Source organism: Hoplias malabaricus, chromosome 7 (assembly GCF_029633855.1).
Source record: "Hoplias malabaricus isolate fHopMal1 chromosome 7, fHopMal1.hap1, whole genome shotgun sequence".
Taxonomy (NCBI): domain Eukaryota; kingdom Metazoa; phylum Chordata; class Actinopteri; order Characiformes; family Erythrinidae; genus Hoplias; species Hoplias malabaricus.
The window spans coordinates 868,012-890,717 of NC_089806.1; the positions used below are offsets into that span (position 1 = coordinate 868,012).

At 42.7% G+C, this 22,706-nt stretch overlaps 1 protein-coding gene across 3 annotated transcripts in view; it reads left to right on the forward strand.

The window, feature by feature from the left end:
* Window positions 1-22,706, forward strand: part of LOC136701578 (NACHT, LRR and PYD domains-containing protein 12-like) — a 61,636-nt gene that overhangs the window by 24,085 nt on the left and 14,845 nt on the right. For all 3 annotated transcript variants that reach the window (XM_066676176.1, XM_066676177.1, XM_066676175.1), the window contains exons 3-5: window positions 11,818-11,903; window positions 13,650-14,294; window positions 15,621-17,555. In XM_066676176.1, coding sequence (XP_066532273.1) covers window positions 11,818-11,903; window positions 13,650-14,294; window positions 15,621-17,555 — 2,666 coding nt within the window. The remainder of the gene's footprint in view (window positions 1-11,817; window positions 11,904-13,649; window positions 14,295-15,620; window positions 17,556-22,706) is intronic.

Consider the following 22,706-nt stretch of genomic DNA (forward strand, 5'->3'; position numbering starts at 1 on the left):
TGCTCCACCTTAAAAGATACAGTCTCTTCTTACTCACACACCGCTCCACCTTAAAAGATACAATCGCTTCTTACTCACACACACCACTCCACCTTAAAAGATACAGTCGCTTCTTACTCACACACACCGCTCCACCTTAAAAGATACAGTCGCTTCTTACTCAAACACACCGATCAACCTTAAAAGATACAGTCGCTTCTTACTCACACACACCGCTCCACCTTAAAAGTTACAGTCGCTTCTTACACACACACAACGCTTCACATTAAAAGATACAGTCGCTTCTTACTCGCACACACCGCTCCACCTTAAAAGATACAGTCTCTTCTTACTCACACACACTGCTCCACCTTAAAAGATACAGTCTCTTCTTACTCACACACACTGCTCCACCTTAAAAGATACAGTCGCTTCTTACTCACACACACCGCTCCAACTTAAAAGATACAGTCTCTTCTTACTCACACACACTGCTCCACCTTAAAAGATACAGTCTCTTCTTACTCACACACACCGCTCCACCTTAAAAGATACAATCGCTTCTTACTCACACACACCACTCCACCTTAAAAGATACAGTCGCTTCTTACTCACACACACCACTCCACCTTAAAAGATACAGTCACTTCTTACTCACACACACCGCTCCACCTTAAAAGATACAATCGCTTCTTACTCACACACACCGCTTCACCTTAAAAGATACAGTCGCTTCTTACTCACACACACCGCTCCACCTTAAAAGATACAGTCGCTTCTCACTCACACACACCGCTCCACCTTAAAAGATACAGTCACGTCTTATTCACACACACCGCTCCACCTTAAAAGATACAGTCGCTTCTTACTCACACACACCGCTCCACCTTAAAAGATACAGTCGCTTCTTACTCACACACACCGCTCCACATTAAAAGATACAGTCGCTTCTTACTCACACACACCGCTCCACCTTAAAAGATACAGTCGCTTCTTACTCACACACACCGCTCCACCTTAAAAGATACAGTCGCTTCTTACTCAAACACACCGATCAACCTTAAAAGATACAGTCGCTTCTTACTCACACACACTGCTCCACCTTAAAAGTTACAGTCGCTTCTTACACACACACAACGCTTCACATTAAAAGATAGTCGCTTCTTACTCGCACACACCGCTCCACCTTAAAAGATACAATCGCTTTTTACTCACACACCGCTCCACCTTAAAAGATACAGTCGCTTCTTACTCACACACACCGCTCCACCTTAAAAGATACAGTCTCTTCTTACTCACACACACTGCTCCACCTTAAAAGATACAGTCTCTTCTTACTCACACACACTGCTCCACCTTAAAAGATACAGTCGCTTCTTACTCACACACACCGCTCCAACTTAAGATACAGTCTCTTCTTACTCACACACACTGCTCCACCTTAAAAGATACAGTCTCTTCTTACTCACACACACTGCTCCACCTTAAAAGAAACAGTCGCTTCTTACTCACACACACCGCTCCACCTTAAAAGATACAGTCGCTTCTTACTCACACACAACGCTTCACATTAAAAGATACAGTCGCTTCTTACTCACACACACCGCTCCACCTTAAAAGATACAGTCCCTTCTTACTCACACACACTGCTCCACCTTAAAAGATACAGTCGCTTCTTACTCACACACACCGCTCCCACTTAAAAGATACAGTCGCTCCTTACTCACACACACACCGCTCCACCTTAAAAGATACAGTCACTTCTTATTCACACACACCGCTCCACCTTAAAAGATACAGTCGCTTCTTACTCACACACACTGCTCCACCTTAAAAGATACAGTCGCTTCTTACTCACACACAACGCTTCACATTAAAAGATACAGTCGCTTCTTACTCACACACACCGCTCCACCTTAAAAGATACAGTCGCTTCTTACTCACACACACCGTTCCACCTTAAAAGATACAGTCGCTTCTTACACACACACACAACGCTTCACATTAAAAGATACAGTCGCTTCTTACTCACACACACCGCTCCACCTTAAAAGATACAGTCGCTTTTTACTCACACACACCGCTCCAACTTAAAAGATACAGTCTCTTCTTACTCACACACACCGCTCCACATTAAAAGATACAGTCGCTTCTTACTCACACACACCGCTCCACCTTAAAAGATACAGTCGCTTCTTACTCACACACACCTCTCCACCTTAAAAGATACAGTCGCTTCTTACTCACACACACTGCTCCACCTTAAAAGATACAATCGCTTCTTACTCACACACACTGCTCCACATTAAAAGATACAATCGCTTCTTACTCACACACACTGCTCCACCTTAAACGATACAGTCGCTTCTTACTCACACACACTGCTCCACCTTAAAAGATACAGTCGCTTCTTACTCACACACACCGCTCCACCTTAAAAGATACAGTCGCTTCTTACTCACACACACCGCTCCACCTTAAAAGATACAGTCGCTTCTTACTCACACACACCGCTCCAACTTAAAAGATACAGTCGCTTCTTACACACACACAACGCTTCACATTAAAAGATACAGTCGCTTCTTACTCACACACACTGCTCCACCATAAAAGATACAATCGCTTCTTACTCACACACCGCTCCACATTAAAAGATACAGTCGCTTCTTACTCACACACACCGCTCCACCTTAAAAGATACAGTCGCTTCTTACTCACACACACCGCTCCACCTTAAAAGATACAGTCGCTTCTTACTCACACACACCGCTCCACCTTAAAAGATACAGTCGCTTCTTACTCACACACACCGCTCCACCTTAAAAGATACAGTCGCTTCTTACTCACACACACCCCTCCAACTTAAAAGATACAGTCGCTTCTTACACACACACACAACGCTTCACATTAAAAGATACAGTCGCTTCTTACTCACACACACTGCTCCACCATAAAAGATACAATCGCTTCTTACTCACACACCGCTCCACATTAAAAGATACAGTCGCTTCTTACTCACACACACCGCTCCACCTTAAAAGATACAGTCGCTTCTTACTCACACACACCGGTCCACCTTAAAAGATACAGTCGCTTCTTACTCTCACACACTGCTCCACCTTAAAAGATAGTCGTTTCTTACTCTCACACACCGCTCCACATTAGAAGATACAGTCGTTTCTTACTCTCACACACCGCTCCACATTAGAAGATACAGTCGCTTCTTACTCACACACACCGGTCCACCTTAAAAGATACAGTCGCTTCTTACTCACACACAGCGGTCCACCTTAAAAGATACAGTCGCTTCTTACTCACACACACACTGCTCCCCCTTAAAAGATACAATCGCTTCTTACTCACACACCGCTCCACATTAAAAGATACAGTCGCTTCTTACTCACACACACCGCTCCACCTTAAAAGATACAGTCGCTTCTTACTCACACACACCGGTCCACCTTAAAAGATACAGTCGCTTCTTACTCTCACACACTGCTCCACCTTAAAAGATAGTCGTTTCTTACTCTCACACACCGCTCCACATTAGAAGATACAGTCGCTTCTTACTCACACACACCGGTCCACCTTAAAAGATACAGTCGCTTCTTACTCACACACAGCGGTCCACCTTAAAAGATACAGTCGCTTCTTACTCACACACACACTGCTCCACCTTAAAAGATAGTCTCTTCTTACTCACACACACCGCTCCACCTTAAAAGATAGTCTTATCTTACTCACACACACCGCTCCACATTAAAAGATACAGTCTCTTCTTACTCACACACACCGCTCCACCTTAAAAGATAGTCTCTTCTTACTCACACACACCGCTCCACCTTAAAAGATGCAGTCGCTTCTTACTCACACACACCGCTCCACATTAAAAGATGTAGTCGCTTCTTACTCACACACACACCGCTCCACCTTAAAAGATACAGTCACTTCTTACTCACACACACCGGTCCACCTTAAAAGATACAGTCGCTTCTTACTCACACACACCGCTCCACCTTAAAAGATACAGCCGCTTCTTACTCACACACAACGCTTTACATTAAAAGATACAGTCGCTTCTTACTCACACACACCGCTCCAACTTAAAAGATACAGTCGCTTCTTACTCACACACACCGCTCCACCTTAAAAGATACGGTCGCTTCTTACTCACACACACCGCTCCACCTTAAAAGATACAGTCGCTTCTTACTCACACACACCGCTCCACCTTAAAAGATACAGTCGCTTCTTACTCACACACACCGCTCCACCTTAAAAGATACAGCCGCTTCTTACTCACACACAACGCTTTACATTAAAAGATACAGTCGCTTCTTACTCACACACACCGCTCCAACTTAAAAGATACAGTCGCTTCTTACTCACACACACCGCTCCACCTTAAAAGATACGGTCGCTTCTTACTCACACACACCGCTCCACCTTAAAAGATACAGTCGCTTCTTACTCACACACACCGGTCCACCTTAAAAGATACAGTCGCTTCTTACACACACACAACGCTTCACATTAAAAGATACAGTCGCTTCCTACTCGCACACACCGCTCCACCTTAAAAGATACAGTCGCTTTTTACTCACACACACCGCTCCAACTTAAAAGATACAGTCGCTTCTTACTCACACACACCGCTCCACCTTAAAAGATACAGTCGCTTCTTACTCACAAACACCGCTCCACCTTAAAAGATACAATCGCTTCTTACTCACACACACTGCTCCACATTAAAAGATACAATCGCTTCTTACTCACACACACCGCTCCACCTTAAAAGATACAATCGCTTCTTACTCACACACACTGCTCCACCTTAAAAGATACAATCGCTTCTTACTCACACATACTGCTCCACCTTAAAAGATACAGTCGCTTCTTACTCACACACACCGCTCCACCTTAAAAGATACAGTCGCTTCTTACTCACACACACCGCTCCACATTAAAAGATACAATCGCTTCTTACTCACACACACTGCTCCACCTTAAAAGATACAATCGCTTCTTACTCACACATACTGCTCCACCTTAAAAGATACAATCGCTCCTTACTCACACACACTGCTCCACATTAAAAGATACAGTCGCTTCTTACTCACACACACTGCTCCACCTTAAAAGATACAGTCTCTTCTTACTCACACACACCGCTCCACATTAAAAGATACAGTCGCTTCTTACTCACACACAACGCTCCACCTTAAAAGATACAGTCGCTTCTTACTCACAAACACCGCTCCACCTTAAAAGATACAATCGCTTCTTACTCACACACACTGCTCCACATTAAAAGATACAATCGCTTCTTACTCACACACACCGCTCCACCTTAAAAGATACAATCGCTTCTTACTCACACACACTGCTCCACCTTAAAAGATACAATCGCTTCTTACTCACACATACTGCTCCACCTTAAAAGATACAGTCGCTTCTTACTCACACACACCGCTCCACCTTAAAAGATACAGTCGCTTCTTACTCACACACACCGCTCCACATTAAAAGATACAATCGCTTCTTACTCACACACACTGCTCCACCTTAAAAGATACAATCGCTTCTTACTCACACATACTGCTCCACCTTAAAAGATACAATCGCTCCTTACTCACACACACTGCTCCACATTAAAAGATACAATCGCTTCTTACTCACACACACTGCTCCACCTTAAAAGATACAATCGCTTCTTACTCACACATACTGCTCCACCTTAAAAGATACAATCGCTTCTTACTCACACATACTGCTCCACCTTAAAAGATACAGTCGCTTCTTACTCACACACACCGCTCCACCTTAAAAGATACAGTCGCTTCTTACTCACACACACCGCTCCACATTAAAAGATACAATCGCTTCTTACTCACACACACTGCTCCACCTTAAAAGATACAATCGCTTCTTACTCACACATACTGCTCCACCTTAAAAGATACAATCGCTCCTTACTCACACACACTGCTCCACATTAAAAGATACAGTCGCTTCTTACTCACACACACTGCTCCACCTTAAAAGATACAGTCTCTTCTTACTCACACACACCGCTCCACATTAAAAGATACAGTCGCTTCTTACTCACACACAACGCTCCACCTTAAAAGATACAGTCGCTTCTTACTCACAAACACCGCTCCACCTTAAAAGATACAATCGCTTCTTACTCACACACACTGCTCCACATTAAAAGATACAATCGCTTCTTACTCACACACACCGCTCCACCTTAAAAGATACAATCGCTTCTTACTCACACACACTGCTCCACCTTAAAAGATACAATCGCTTCTTACTCACACATACTGCTCCACCTTAAAAGATACAGTCGCTTCTTACTCACACACACCGCTCCACCTTAAAAGATACAGTCGCTTCTTACTCACACACACCGCTCCACATTAAAAGATACAATCGCTTCTTACTCACACACACTGCTCCACCTTAAAAGATACAATCGCTTCTTACTCACACATACTGCTCCACCTTAAAAGATACAATCGCTCCTTACTCACACACACTGCTCCACATTAAAAGATACAGTCGCTTCTTACTCACACACACTGCTCCACCTTAAAAGATACAGTCTCTTCTTACTCACACACACCGCTCCACATTAAAAGATACAGTCGCTTCTTACTCACACACAACGCTCCACCTTAAAAGATACAGTCGTTTCTTACTCTCACACACCGCTCCACTTTAAAAGATACAGTTTCTTGTTACTCACACACACCGCTCCACCTTAAAAGATACAGTCTCTTGTTACTCACACACAACGCTCCACCTTAAGATACAGTCGCTTCTTACTCTCACACACCGCTCCACCTTAAAAGATACAGTCGCTTCTTACTCACACACACACCGCTCCACCTTAAAAGATAGTCTCTTCTTACTCACACACACCGCTCCACCTTAAAAGATAGTCTCTGTTGACCCTCTGATCAGGGCATCAGTAGATAGTGGAGTCCATCCTCCTGTTCTTCGGGGTGAAGTGGTTGATGTTTGGTTGCAACTCATCATTTGTTTTTAGATTCAGCTGCTCCTCATTGTACCCCAGGGTGGTTTCAGAAGGACCTGGGTATCAGTCCATCACAGGACAGTAACGAGTAGGGCTGCATCTAACGATTATTTTGTTAATTGATTAATCTGTTGATTATTTTTTGATTAATCGATTATTAATTGGATAAAAAGGAAAATAAGCCAAATTTGATTTGCAGCATTTTATTTAATAAACCAAACTGTCTTTGTACAAAACTTGTTTCCAAAAACTCACATAAAAAATTAAATGTATGCTACATTGAGTACAAAAAAGTAAATAATTTTATAGCAGTGGAATCAATGTAAAGAAACACATAGAATATTTTTTTATAATGTACAACCAGCATTTCTTTATATTGTTTTGTTAAACAAAATCCTATTCAAGTATTTAATTTACAGATGTTGAACAGTTTAAATGTCTTTTTTAAGTTAATAACTACTGATCTAAAATGCAGACAACAATGCAGGCAAATTGAAATTACATAAATGGATATTGGGTGATGCTGCCATGTGCTGAGAATAAAAGGGAAATTCATCTAACACATGATCAGATATGGTTAATATATTTAAGATTTTAGAGAACTAATGTTGTAATTGTATAAGGAACACACAACCATTATTAAAAATTCGTGTTTACATGAAGAATTAACCCGACAGTTACATTAATTTTATATTTATCAATATTTAATAACACAACAGTGTATGTAATGTAAATATACACTTGGCTGTGAGACTCAAACACTAACACACAATGCCAGAGTCAGAAAAGACCTTGAAAAAGGCTTTAAATATATTATTTAAAAAATGTTTGGATTGATTTTTTTTTAACTCTGAATGTAACTGCCGCCACATTTAAAGTGGAACGGAAAACTCGCTAAATACAAGTGATATAAATTTACTAAAAATGAGACATCTTGTTTAACTGCTCTAGCAGGCTCTAGTGACACTGACTGAGAGAAAAACTAACATCGCTAATATTACCTATTACCTTGACTAAAACCTGGGGGGGGGGGGTGACGACATGCTAATGCTTTTTCGCTAAACGCGAGTTTAATATAAATGTTGTTGTCTTTTAAAATTTGTTCTCTTGTTCCTGCTTTCGTCGCTGGAAGTTGTTGTTTTTCTGCTGGCAAGTTGTTTCTTGAAAATAGGAGAGGAGACTCGAAAAGTAGAGATGAAATGAAGTTTATTGGATGCGCATGGGTATCTTCCTAAACAAGTCTGAAACTCTCTCTGTACAATACCCTTTTAAGAATAACACAGTGATCCTCCCACCCTTAACCACACCTAATCAATTACCATAGCAATCAGGTTAACAGAAATGGAGAACCCCTGCTGTGTTGGGGACATCCAGTCTGTCTTCAGCTTGGCCCAAATGGTTGGAACAAAAGGCACCCCATGGTAATTACATTATACATCCATATGCATCCTGAATTATCTTAGAGTTCATGTGAGGAAGAGAGTGTAAGAAAAATTATTTACAGCAACACTCGATTTTAATTGATTTAATCGATTAGTTGTTGCAGCCCTAGTAACGAGTTACCTGCTGTAATCAGTGGAGATCTGTTTGTGTATTTTAGTCTCAAAATTAAAATACTGTGGCAGAGTTGGTTCACTGCATATTAATATGAATGTGTGTGGGCTGTACTGTAGTTCTGTTCATAACTCCAGGAGATAATCAAATGTTTATGGCTGATAGTTTGGCACAGTCACATTTTACCGGGGCACATGGCCCAGTAAACTGAATCTAACGAGGCCCCTGCTCTGGGTCCATTGCGACCCAATCCTCTGTTTTGATTTTCTGGATCCATAGTCTGTGATTTCTGATAAAAGTTTGTGACCTTCTCTGGATATTGAACATTCCCCATCTATATTTTCTGTGGTTGGTGCAGTTCACTGCCCACAGCCCCTTGTCATTGCTGCTCTGTAGCGTAAAGAGAGATGTCTTTGTTGATGTCTGGCTCCTGGTGGCCCACATCTCTGTGATGATGTTGAACAGAAACCTGTTTTTGGAAATTACAGGCAGGTCTGAGCCTTTATATTCCCCAGGCAGGTCTGAAATATGTATTTACTTACATTTCTGTTTGTTTACATGATGATTGTCAAGTGAATAAAATAGATTTACAATGGCTTACTTTTAAAATATTACTTTTAGAGCATCTTAGGCCCTCTCTGAGGGTGGAGACAGCCATAATGGTTCCTTTCTGATGAATGTGTAACTCTGAGTAAAGGACAGTTTTCCTGTGTAACTCTGTGTAAAGGACAGTTTTTACTGTGTAACTCTGTGTAAAGGACAGTTTTTACTGTGTAACTCTGTGTAAAGGACAGTTTTTTACTGTGTAACTCTGTGTAAAGGACAGTTTTTACTGTGTAACTCTGTGTAAAGGACAGTTTTTACTGTGTAACTCTGTGTAAAGGACAGTTTTTACTGTGTAACTCTGTGTAAAGGACAGTTTTTACTGTGTAACTCTGAGTAAAGGACAGTTTTTACTGTGTAACTCTGTGTAAAGGACAGTTTTTACTGTGTAACTCTGTGTAAAGGACAGTTTTTACCCTGTAACTCTGAGTAAAGGACAGTTTTTACTGTGTAACTCTGAGTAAAGGACAGTTTTTACTGTGTAACTCTGTAAAGGACAGTTTTTACTGTGTAACTCTGTGTAAAGGACAGTTTTTACTGTGTAACTCTGAGTAAAGGACAGTTTTTACTGTGTTACTCTGTGTAAAGGACAGTTTTTACTGTGTAACTCTGTAAAGGACAGTTTTTACTGTGTAACTCTGTGTAAAGGACAGTTTTTACTGTGTAACTCTGAGTAAAGGACAGTTTTTACTGTGTAACTCTGAGTAAAGGACAGTTTTTACTGTGTAACTCTGTGTAAAGGACAGTTTTTACTGTGTAACTCTGAGTAAAGGACAGTTTTTACTGTGTAACTCTGAGTAAAGGACAGTTTTTACTGTGTAACTCTGAGTAAAGGACTGTTTTTACTGTGTAACTCTGAGTAAAGGACTGTCACATCCTGGCACTTTCCTGTTTGTTTTCCCCTTCCATGTGGCTCTGTCTGTTTGTTGTTTTCCTATCTCTGCACATGGCTTTGTTTATGTTCACTCTAGCTCCACCTCTTGTTCCGCCTCTCTGTAATTGTCCTTCGTTATCTGTGTCAGGTGTTTCGTGTTAAGTTCGTTTATTTATGCCCTCTTCCCTGACTTCCTGTGATCGGTCATTTTGTTAGTTTGTTTGTTTGTTTTCGTCGTTGTTGTTTGTCATTTGTAGTTTCGCGCTGTTCACGTATTGTTGTCTTGCTCAGTTCTCTTACCCCTTTCGTGACCCTCTAGTTCGTTTGTGTTTTGTAATATTTGATCTCTAGCTTGCCCTGTTCCCTGCTCGTTAATGTTATCTCGTGTTTCTTGTTAAGTTCGTTTATTGTGTTATCTTTATTAAATTCTGTGTTGTAGCGAGTGTGTCCGCCTCCTTAATCAGAATCAGAATCTACTCCTCACGTCCCCAAGCGTGACAAGGACAGTTTTTACTGTGTAACTCTGTGTAAAGGACAGTTTTTTACTGTGTAACTCTGAGTAAAGGACAGTTTTTACTGTGTAACTCTGTGTAAAGGACAGTTTTTACTGTGTAACTCTGAGTAAAGGACAGTTTTTACTGTGTAACTCTGTGTAAAGGACAGTTTTTTACTGTGTAACTCTGTGTAAAGGACAGTTTTTACTGTGTAACTCTGAGTAAAGGACAGTTTTTACTGTGTAACTCTGTGTAAAGGACAGTTTTTACTGTGTAACTCTGTGTAAAGGACAGTTTTTACTGTGTAACTCTGAGTAAAGGACAGTTTTTTACTGTGTAACTCTGTGTAAAGGACAGTTTTTACTGTGTAACTCTGAGTAAAGGACAGTTTTTACTGTGTAACTCTGAGTAAAGGACAGTTTTACTGTGTAACTCTGTGTAAAGGACAGTTTTTACTGTGTAACTCTGTGTAAAGGACAGTTTTTACTGTGTAACTCTGTGTAAAGGACAGTTTTTACTGTGTAACTCTGTGTAAAGGACAGTTTTTACTGTGTAACTCTGTGTAAAGGACAGTTTTTACTGTGTAACTCTGAGTAAAGGACAGTTTTTTACTGTGTAACTCTGTGTAAAGGACAGTTTTTACTGTGTAACTCTGAGTAAAGGACAGTTTTTACTGTGTAACTCTGAGTAAAGGACAGTTTTTACTGTGTAACTCTGTGTAAAGGACAGTTTTTACTGTGTAACTCTGTGTAAAGGACAGTTTTTACTGTGTAACTCTGAGTAAAGGACAGTTTTTTACTGTGTAACTCTGTGTAAAGGACAGTTTTTACTGTGTAACTCTGAGTAAAGGACAGTTTTTACTGTGTAACTCTGTGTAAAGGACAGTTTTTACTGTGTAACTCTGAGTAAAGGACAGTTTTTACTGTGTAACTCTGAGTAAAGGACAGTTTTACTGTGTAACTCTGTGTAAAGGACAGTTTTTACTGTGTAACTCTGAGTAAAGGACAGTTTTTACTGTGTAACTCTGAGTAAAGGACAGTTTTACTGTGTAACTCTGAGTAAAGGACAGTTTTACTGTGTAACTCTGTGTAAAGGACAGTTTTTACTGTGTAACTCTGTGTAAAGGACAGTTTTTACTGTGTAAATCTGTGTAAAGTGTGTAACGCTGATGATTCTACACTGTAACAGATTTTGTTAAATACTTAATAAATGACCTATGAACACTTCATTAATAAATGTGAGTGTGTAATGTCTTGTTCTGAACACAGGGAAGGGTCCTGCTGTGTGTGAACAGTAAATACTCTACGACGGAGATACAGGACTCCAGCGCTGGAGGAGGAGCCTCTGACCCACAGTGAGTAACTTTAAATCAGAGATTATTAGGAGTGAGGCTCTTTGGTCTTTTCCTCATTCACAGTTCAGTTCATATCAGTTTATTTATTTATTTATTTGTTTGTTTGTTTGTTTAAAACACCTTAATATCCAAATGATGATAGGAATAAACAGTTACAGTCAATGAATGGATGAATGAATGGATGAATGGATGTGAATGGTTTTATTTATCACCTTGGTCCTGGAGACACATTGTTTATTTCACTGTTTACTGTGTACAGGACACAGAAGACACAGGACACCCTGTAGAATAGTAGTGTGGTGGAAATAGCAGCATTTTGGTTCTGATCGAGTCTTTAGCTTGTAACAAACAATAACTTTCTGTGGTGATAATTTGAAATCTGAGTTATTGCAAATCTGATCACAGCAGTCAATTTCTGAGATGATTCAGGTCTTTGATATGATACATGACCACCTTCCCATTAGAAAAACTCTTGATCCAAAGTGGCAGCCTTCAAGATGGAGGCCATGTTCCAGACATAGCTTAAGGGCGCTTTCCCATGATACATAGCAAAGCCGATTTGCACTGGCTATTGTTATTCTATGAAAAGAGCAGCACTGCTTCACTCTGGCGCTGTGTTACTGTGAGATATTTATTCTGCAGATTGTCTATTCTTTTATGTAGTTTCTCAGAGTCCGTTTGTTCCACACTGCGTTCTTGAAGTTCATGAGGTCTGTGTTCTCCATCAAATAGATTGTTTATCATTCACATGAGGTTTCTCATACATTGAAGTCACTCACTGACATTGTACTGACCCTGCATTACACTCTCACTCTCTCGAATCCCTACAGAGAGCAGAGGCTCTTCACCCAAATGGTATCAAGTCATACATTTGAAAGGTTGTAAACATGAATTGTCTGTTTCTCCTTTACCATTCAAATAGTTCTAAACACACACATTTAATACAAAAGGAAAACAAAAAAACTCTGATGAAATTTCCACCACAATGTAACACAAGCAGCGCCGCAGGTTACAGACATTGTAGATCACGGTCTCCAAGTACCCAGAGCTCTCTAACAACAGTTTAAAAGTATATCATGGCCTTGTGAAGAAGAACACAGCGACTTGTGAGCAGTGAGACAGGGTTAACAGGTTCACTCTCAGATAACAATTTCACATTTATGAGGCCACTACACATATGAATTTAACCAATAAGCAGCAATGACAGGAACTGTCCATTTACCTCTACATTCAGTAACTGGCTGTGCGTTAGAAAAGAATAATAATTAGCTTCAAAATGAAACATGGAAGAAAAATACATTGAGAAATACATTTTTCACAAATGTGAAGGTGTTGTTTTTTAAAAAAAAAAAAAACGGTTTAAAACATGTGCGTTGATGACACGAACACCGCTCGAAGTCAAGCAGAGCTCAAAGCGCTACACTCAGCCTCACGGCCCCTCACCCATTACCTGCTGGGGTGACCTGTCATTTACCCTTTCTTTTCTGGAATAAAAGGATGACCTGAAACTTTTTACTCTGAATATAGTTGAAATGACAATAAAATCCACACGAATTGGAATTATACAGAAATATAAGCGTGATTCTGCTTTTACTGAATCAGTCACAGAGGAGCTTTAAGTTGTAGGGTGAGGGATGTCAGGCCTTTGGTTTACTCTGTGATCTTTATACGTTTGGTTTTATTTACAGTAATATTAATGAGCTGTTACAGATGTGTGTGGAATAATGTTGTTTTTGGTGTTTTCAGATTTCAGACTCAAAGATCTCAGTCTCCAGAGTCCAGCTGTGTGTCTGTGAAGAGTGAAGGGTCTATGAGGAAACCCCCTGTATTCAGTGATGGAAGAGAACCCAGCTGTGTGTCTGTGAAGAGTGAAGGGTCTATGAGGAAACCCCCTGTATTCAGTGATGGAGGAGAACCCAGCTGTGTGTCTGTGAAGAGTGAAGGGTCTATGAGGAAACCCCCTGTATTCAGTAATGGAAGAGAACCCAGCTGTGTGTCTGTGAAGAGTGAAGGGTCCATGAGGAAACCCCCTGTATTCAGTAATGGAAGAGAACCCAGCTGTGTGTCTGTGAAGAGTGAAGGGTCCATGAGGAAACCCCCTGTATTCAGTGATGGAGGAGAACCCAGCTGTGTGTCTGTGAAGAGTGAAGGGTCTATGAGGAAACCCCCTGTATTCAGTGATGGAGGAGAACCCAGCTGTGTGTCTGTGAAGAGTGAAGGGTCCATGAGGAAACCCCCTGTATTCAGTGATGGAGGAGAACCCAGCTGTGTGTCTGTGAAGAGTGAAGGGTCTATGAGGAAACCCCCTGTATTCAGTAATGGAAGAGAACCCAGCTGTGTGTCTGTGAAGAGTGAAGGGTCCAGAAATAGAGGTGTCATTTCTGACAGAAAGTGAGTTACAGTCCCTCAGTGTAACACAGATGAGTAAAGAAATAACTCACTTCCTGCTGTTCCTGATTTTAGATCACTCAGGCCATTCCAGACTCATCCAGAACACTCCTGTTCATCCACGATATGTAGATATTTCATATGTTTAATCATATCATCTAGAAACAAAGTGAAATCAGTAACAGTTGACTGTGCATTAACACGGATTCACACCTGACTTTATGATGAAGATACTGTGTTTGAGTTTAGTGATAATTATAATTATATCTCACAGGAAGATCTCTCTAAATCCAGCACAGAGACTCAGTCATAGACATAGATTTGAAACTGAGTGGAGCTGTGTGCAGGCTGTGTCTCCTGGGGCTGTGTTACAGAGGTTCACCACAGCTTTTCTGTAAAACCTTACACAATAACTCCAGATTATTAAAGCTACAGCAAGTTTATATTACTTCTGTTTGATAAAATATAAAGGAACATGTCTTTAGTAACATTACACTAACACTGTTAATATGTTGTTGATTCAGTTCAGTGTAGTCTTCAGTTTTCAGTTCATTATGAACATAAAATAGTCCTGAAACTCTCCTGAACTGTCTGACATTTGTATATATCACTACTCCAGATTAAACAGGGCAGACATCACTGGTCTTAATAAATATACAGGTCCTAGTTACAGTTAAAGTGTTAATGTTTCTCTGTTTTTCGAGTGGGAAACTCTAAAGCCTCGTACACTTAGGTGTGTTTCTCTGTCCCCATGTCCCTGCAGTTTATTTCTTTTCACAATGAACACTTTCTGTTCACAGTGAGTGTTTTTCTGACTGGTGGATCAGGTGCTGCACTGACACAGGGACACGGCAAATGTAAATAGAAAATAAAAGCCGTAATAATAATGCTTTATAAAGGTGTTTATCCTGTGAGTGGTGTTAACGTTATTCCTCCACGTTCAGCTCCTCATTCTCTATCACCGCTGCAGTTTATTACCCGTAAAGACTTTATGGACATTAACACACACAGGGAGGAGAGGACGAGAGTTCTGACACTCATTCACGTCAAAATAATAATAAAGTATCTTTCCTTGATGGCGTCTTAGACTCAGACATTAGGGCTCACTGAGCTTAGGAACATATTTAATAAATGAGGTGAAGTTAGAACCATTCTGTAATGCTCTATTTATCTGGAGTTATTGATTTACAATGGGGTCAAATACACTGTGATAAAGACACCATCTAATGTATTATTTTCAGGTGACAGCAGTTTTTATTGTTCAGTGAGACTCTGAGTAACTCACTGTGGTCACTGTCTGATGGTGTTTCTGTGTTTGATCTTCACCAGGAAACACTCCTCAGTAAAAGCTCTACAGACTCTCACTCTGGAGGAGGGACCTGGAGATCTGCAGCAGGGTTCTTACCCAGCAGTGGAGGAGGTTTTACACACACACAGAACCAGGATGAAGAACAGGTACGAGAACTTATTTGAGGGAATCAGAACCCCAGAGAATAAAACCCTCCTGAACAGTGTTTACACTCAGCTCTACATCATCGAGGGAGAGAGTGAAGGAGTGAATGAAGAACATGAGGTTTTACAGATGGAGAAAACACCCAGGAGGCACCAGCAGGACGCTCCAATCCACTGCTCAGACATCTTTAAACCTCTACAAGGTCCTGATGGAGGAGTGAAGGCTGAAGATCTCAGACTCAGAGACAGAAAAGAGGATAAAGGAGCAGAAGAGCAGGAGATCAGAAGAGTTCTGACTAAAGGCATCGCTGGAATTGGAAAAACTGTCTCTGTGCAGAAGTTCATTCTGGACTGGGCTGAAGGAGCAGCCAATCAGGAGGTAGATCTCATGTTTGTGCTTCCGTTCCGGGAGCTGAACTTGATTAAAGATGATCAGTACAGTCTTCATGGATTTCTGTTTGCCTTCCATCCTGAGCTCAGAGATCTGGACCCAGAGAAATATGACCAGCTCAGAGCTGTGTTTATATTTGATGGTCTGGATGAAAGCAGAGTTCCACTGGACTTTAAACAGTGTGAGAAAGTGTCTGACATCACCGTGACATCATCAGTGGGTGTGTTAATGACAAACCTCATCAGAGGAGATCTGCTTCCCTCTGCTCTAATCTGGATCACCTCCCGACCAGCAGCAGCCAATCAGATCCCTCCTCGGTACATCCACCGTGTGACAGAGATTCAGGGATTCACCGACCTCCAGAAGGAGGAGTACTTCAGGAAAAGAATCAGGGACCAAGACCAAGCCCAGAAGATCATCTCCCACATTAAGACAGCGAGGAGCCTCTACATCATGTGCCACATTCCCGTCTTCTGCTGGATCTCAGCCACTGTTCTTCAGAGAATCATCACACAGAGTCACACAGAGATCCCTACAACTCTGACTGAAATGTACTCACACTTCCTGCTCACTCAGACAAACATGAAGAAGGAGAAGTATGAGGAGAAAGAGGAGAGAGACCCAAAGAAACTGCTGGAGTCCAACAGAACCGAGCTTCTGAAACTGGCTGAACTGGCTTTCACACAGCTGCTAAAGGGCAATGTGATGTTCTATGAAGAGGACCTGAGAGAGAGCAGCATTGATGTCACCGAGGCCTCAGTGTATTCTGGGATCTTCACTGAGATCTTTAGGGAGGAGTGTGTGATCCACCAGAGGAAGGTCTACTGCTTTGTTCATCTGAGTTTTCAGGAGTTCCTGGCTGCTGTGTTTGTGTTTCACTGCTTTCAGAACAACGTCATGGAGCCACTGCAGTGTTTTATACCACGATATAGAGAGGAGTCTGAGGAGGTTTCTCTGGATGATGTTCTGTGGGGAGCAGTGGATAAAGCTGTAGAGAGTCAGAATGGACACCTGGATCTGTTCCTCCGGTTCCTGCTGGGACTCTCACTGGAGTCTAATCAGAGTCTCCTACAGGGTCTACTGACCCACACACACAGGAGACCAGAGAGAACCACAGAGTACATCAAGCAGTTAATCAAAGAATATGATGATGATTATCAAATCTCCACAGAGCGCTCCATCAACCTGTTCCTGTGTCTGTCTGAGATGAAGGACCAGTCCCTCTCCAGAGAGATTGAGGAGTATCTAAACTCAGAGAAACACTCAGTAGTGGAGCTCTCTCCTGGACAGTGTTCAGCTGTAGCCTACATTCTCCTGACCTCAGAGGAGGAGCTGGAGGAACTGGACCTGAGTAAATACAACACATCAGAGGAGGGTTATAGGAGACTGATCCCAGCTGTGACTGTCTGCAGAAAAGCTCGGTGAGTGTTACATCTACATCAGGTCTGTTATGTTTATATTCATATTGTGGGTGTGGTCAAAGACGAAAGAGAGACAAAACATGGACAGCACAGTGTCTCTGAAAAGTGAAGTCAGTACAGGTCTAGTGCCTCTACTGGCTGGAGGCAGTATGACGTGTAGCTCCTCCTTCCTCTGTATGTTTTCTGTGGAAAAGCAGCCCATTTTCATTGTCATTTTTCTCTAAACTGAATGTCCATCTCCAGAGTCTAGTTCCAGCAGTGAGTCCCTGAGCTGAGACTGGAACATTTATTTTCCTCCAGAAATGAGGTTTTAAAAGTTTATTCTGCTGAATCAGAAGAAGGCGGGGCTACACTGAGGAATGAAGTGATTGACAGCCTTGGCTGGTCTGAGACCGTCTGCAGGCCCCGCCCCCTTCTCCCAGACCTGTCTGTTCATTACATGGAGGAGCTGAGTTGTAGTGGAGCTGTCAGACAGCTCTAGTTAATCACACTGTTATTGATCATTTATTATAACTGTTAAATTCAGACGTGTTGACAGTCCTGTGGTGTTCTGCTGTTGTCTGCACTCACAGCCGCTCTGTACCAGATTACTCACCTTACTGGAGGTCTGTTTCACAGCAGGAGAACAGAAGACTGAGTGATTGCTGTGTGAAAATGTCAGATGAAATTCAGCAGAAAATCAAAACCCTTTCAGAATGAGGTCCCCTTTTCACTGAGAAATTAAACTGAACATGTGTAAAGTGGAATAAAACAAAGTTAGCTGTGACAGAGCAGAGGGCTTAGGGCTGAAAGGTCATTGGTTCTATTCCCACGAGCAGCAGGAAAACTGGGGGCAGTGGGAGTGAAGGAACAACACTGTCCTCCTCCTCAATCCACAGCTGAGGGGCCCTTGAGCAAGGCACTCAACCCACAACTGTTCCCCGCTCTGGGTGTGTGTTCACAGCCCCTAGTGTGTGTGTGTGTGTGTGTTCGCAGCCCCTAGTGTGTGTGTGTGTGTGTGTTCACAGTCCCTAGTGTGTGTGTGTGTGTGTGTGTGTGTGTGTGTGTGTGTGTGTGTGTGTGTGTTCATAGCCCCTAGTGCACTAGTGTGTGTGTGTGTGTGTGCTCATAGATCCTAGTGCACTAGTGTGTGTTTGTGTGTGTGTGTTCTCACAGCCCTTAGTGCACTAGAGTGTGTGTGTGTGTGCGTTCACTGCCACAGTTAAATGAGGAACACACATTTTGTTGTACGTTGTTCAATGAAAAATAATTATTTTTATCACATCATGGTGGAATTAAATATTCAGTTAAAGTAAAGTAACACGCCTCCTCTGCCTCTGGCCGTGTCTAAATGGTGGATTCACTTGTCCGTCATCTACGTCTCTCTTGTAAGTGGTGAATTCCTGCGTCCATCAGTGTTTTTGTTTGAAACTGACCAATGGATGATCAATAAATCACTAAGGACTTACCCACCCCTTCAGTTACCCTCCATGTTTTATTCAGTCGACGATAGAGAAATGGCTGAAGTTGGTGCAGCGCATTTGAAAAACAGTGACGAGGAGAACAGAGCTTCAGAGACTGAGGGGTTTTATTATGTTTTCACTAAAATCAGATTTAAGTTTTTCAGGGTTAGAGACAGATTATCTCTTCATACAATGCTCTAGGTCACATGGGCCTCTCTGTCACGCCCGCGTCTCGTCACCTCTGTTTTCCCCGGTCATGTGCTCTTTTAAGCACATGGCTATGTTTTGTTTACGTTCTTGTCTCCGCCCTTGTCCTGCCTTTGTTCCGCCTCCTCGTCCGTGTCATGTGTTAACCCGTCCTCCTCGTTATCTGTCCAGGTGTGTCTCATTTGTGTCTGCATTTAAGCCCTCTTGTCTCACGTCCTGTTTGTCGTACATTTCTCATTTCACCTTTGTTTTGTCGTGTTCTCTGTCAGGTCCTGTCGTTTTGTGTCATTCTCGTTCTCGTTAGATTCCAGTTCCCTGTCTCGTTGTTTTGCTTACTATGTCTAAGTCCTTAGACCCCAGAGGGTTAAGAAACTGGCCATTTTCTGAATTTCCGTCTGAAATCACGCAGCCAAATTTGAATCAGTACTACTTTTTAAACACTTGGAATAATGAAAATAGTTGTTTTTTTGTAAAAGAATCCTTTAAAGTAGAAAAATACGTGGATTTTGACCCTAAGAAAGTTTACATGTGCTCTAATTGACTCCTGAATTCTACAAAATGTAGACACTCACAGTTTTTAAAGTTTTTTTTTTACACTTTATACAACTGTAGAGACATCATCTGAGATCTACAGGTGTGGAGTTATATGTAGAACTTCAACAGAAAAGGTTCTGAGTTCCAGATTTATTTATTTGATATTAATTCAAGTCTAAACAGAGGATCATGTGGTGTTCTTTTGGGCATCGACTATTGTTTTTTGGTAGAAACTACTGTTTGTTTTATGAATTACTAAAATTATACACTGCATGGTTTATGTTTGAGCGATGAAAACCATACTGAGGAATATTAGTCTCTCATGGACTCACTAGGTGTGTAACTATTGGTCCTTTGTGAAAAATTCACTGCCACAGGTGGTTAAATAGTGAAGACACATTTCGCTGTATGATCTACAGTGATAAATTATTACAAAGTAATGCAGTAAAGTAGTAAGTAATCCATTACACATGAATAAGGCGTTAAATAAAGGGTTAAATGTATCACATGATAATGTGCAAAAACTCATTAGCCAATGGGAAGGCACCACTGAGAAGTCCCGCCCACGCGAGAGCTTTGTGCCAAAACTGCTCGCAAAACTCAGAGAGCTCACGCACTAAAACGATGGAGCACAAAGGCCCGAGCTGGATATTTTGTTTGAAAATTATAAATTTTACGTTTGAGATGAATTTTTTTGTGCGATTCATTTTGGTTCCTTAATAAATATGTGGGTTTCTTAAGGTGGATTTTGTTAAAGGTGGCAATCAAAATGTACTGGCAGTCTTTTTAAGGTTTTAAGGGTTTTTTGATGTGGTCATTTATTTAAGGTGGAAGTCTAATTTAAATGACCATTTTTAATGTGGAATATTTTTTAAATGGAATGTTTTAAACTTCATATTTCTAATAGCAGATTATTAAGGTGGATATTGGTGTAGATTGTTCTATAAATTTAAAATCATAGCTATTAAGCAGCATATAAGCTAATGTTGCTAGCAATATGTAATTCACGAAATTCATGAATGTTCTTGATCTTTCTGTCACGCCCTCGTCTCGTCATGTCTGTTTTCCCCGGTCATGTGCTCTTTTAGCACATGGCTATGTTTTGTTTATGTTCTAGTCTCCGCCTTTGTTCCGCCTCCTCGTCTGTCATTTGTTAACCCGTCCTCCTCGTTATCTGTCCAGGTGTGTCTCGTTTATGTCTTGTATTTATTTTCCCTTGAGTCTCTCCTGTTTGTCAAACATTTCTCCTTTCTCCTCTGTCAAGTCGGTCATGTTATCTGTCTGTTTCCTAGGCTTCCCCCGTTGTCGTTTCATTTCCTTTGTCGTTGTTCCACCTTTGTTTTGTCCCAAATCATGTCGTGTTGTTTTCCTCCCGTTTTCTAGTCAGGTCATGTAGGTTTCGTAGTTTTGTCGTTCTGTGTATCTCCTGTCCCTAGTAGTTTAATGTCCTAGTCTTGTTTTTTCCTTTGTAATTTGTCTTTGCTTTGTTATATCTTTTTCTTTCATTAAAATCATCGTGTTTTAGCAAGTGCGTCCGCTTCCGTCAGTCCGCCCCGTGATCCGTGACAGAATGTTCGACCCATACATGGACGCAGCTAACACGGACCACTACATAGATGAAGTTAGCCTGGACTATTATTTCAAGGGGTGTGCCACTCGCCGGACCCCATTTCGCACAGGCCCCAAAGATCCCGTGGAGGAAGCTTTAAGAGCGGCCTCGGAATGGAGTCGACGGCATCAGCTCAGGCCCGACGCGGTTCCTGATCCCCTAACAAAGGACTCGATTCGAGAATCGATGGATTATTCCAGCGAGAAGCTAAAAGAAGTCCAGGCTAATATAATCCAGGCGCTAATCGAGTCAAGGACTTCAGTGGAGTCGACTCCTGAATCGATTGAATGCTCCTACAGGAGAAATCGAAGAAAGAAGAGTCGGCGAAAACAACATGCTGGAGTTACCCCGTCGATGTTGGATTACCCCCTCAAGTCCGGGAAAATTTTTTGGGGGGGGTTGAGGGTTGGCGCTGTTAGCCTCCATCCTCAGGACAAGAAAGAGGAGACTAACAGGGGTACATCTCTGGGGGATCCATGGTCGATGACATCCCTCATGAGTGTGCCCGTCAAACCCCCTAAACCCTCTACAGCTCCAACTCAAGCCCGACGAGCAGCACAAGCCCCTGCCTCCGTGGACGTTGTCGCTGGTTCCCCTGCCTCCGTGGACGTCATCGCAGGTTCTCCTGCCTCTGTGGACGTCGTCGCAGGTCCCCCTGCTTCCGAGGACGTCATCGCAGGAAGGCTTACCGCTGCTGCTCCACTAGGCGCAGCGCCTCCAATCACTCCTGTCCCCGTGAAGGCGGCGAACCCAGCCGCTCCTGTCTTCGTGAGCGCGGCGCCTCCCGCCTCTCCTGTCTCCGTGAGCGCGGCGCCCGCCTCTCCTGTCTCCGTGAGTGCGGCGCCCGCCTCTCCTGTCTCCGTGAGCGCGGCGTCTGGGTCTCCTGTCTCCGTGAGCGCGGCGCCCGGGTCTCCTGTCTCCGTGAGCGCGGCGCCCGCCTCTCCTGTCTCCGTGAGCGCGGTGCCCGCCTCTCCTGTCTCCGTGAGCGCGGCGCCTTCGGCCGCTCCTGTCTCTGTGAGCGCGGCTCCAGCCGCTCCTGCCTCCGTGGACGTCGTCGCAGGTTCTCCTGCCTCCGTGGACGTCGTCACGGGTCCCCCTGCTTCCGAGGACGTCATCGCAGGAAGGCTTACCGCTGCTGCTCCACTAGGCGCAACGCCTCCAATCACTCCTGTCCCCGTGAAGGCGGCGAACCCAGCTGCTCCTGTCTTCGTGAGCGCGGCGCCCGCCTCTCCTTTCTTCGTGAGCGCGGCGCCCGCCTCTCCTGTCTTCGTGAGCGCGGCGCCCGCCTATCCTGTCTTCGTGAGCGCGACACCCGCCATTCCAGCCTCCGTGGACGTCGTCGCAGGTCCCCCTGCCTCC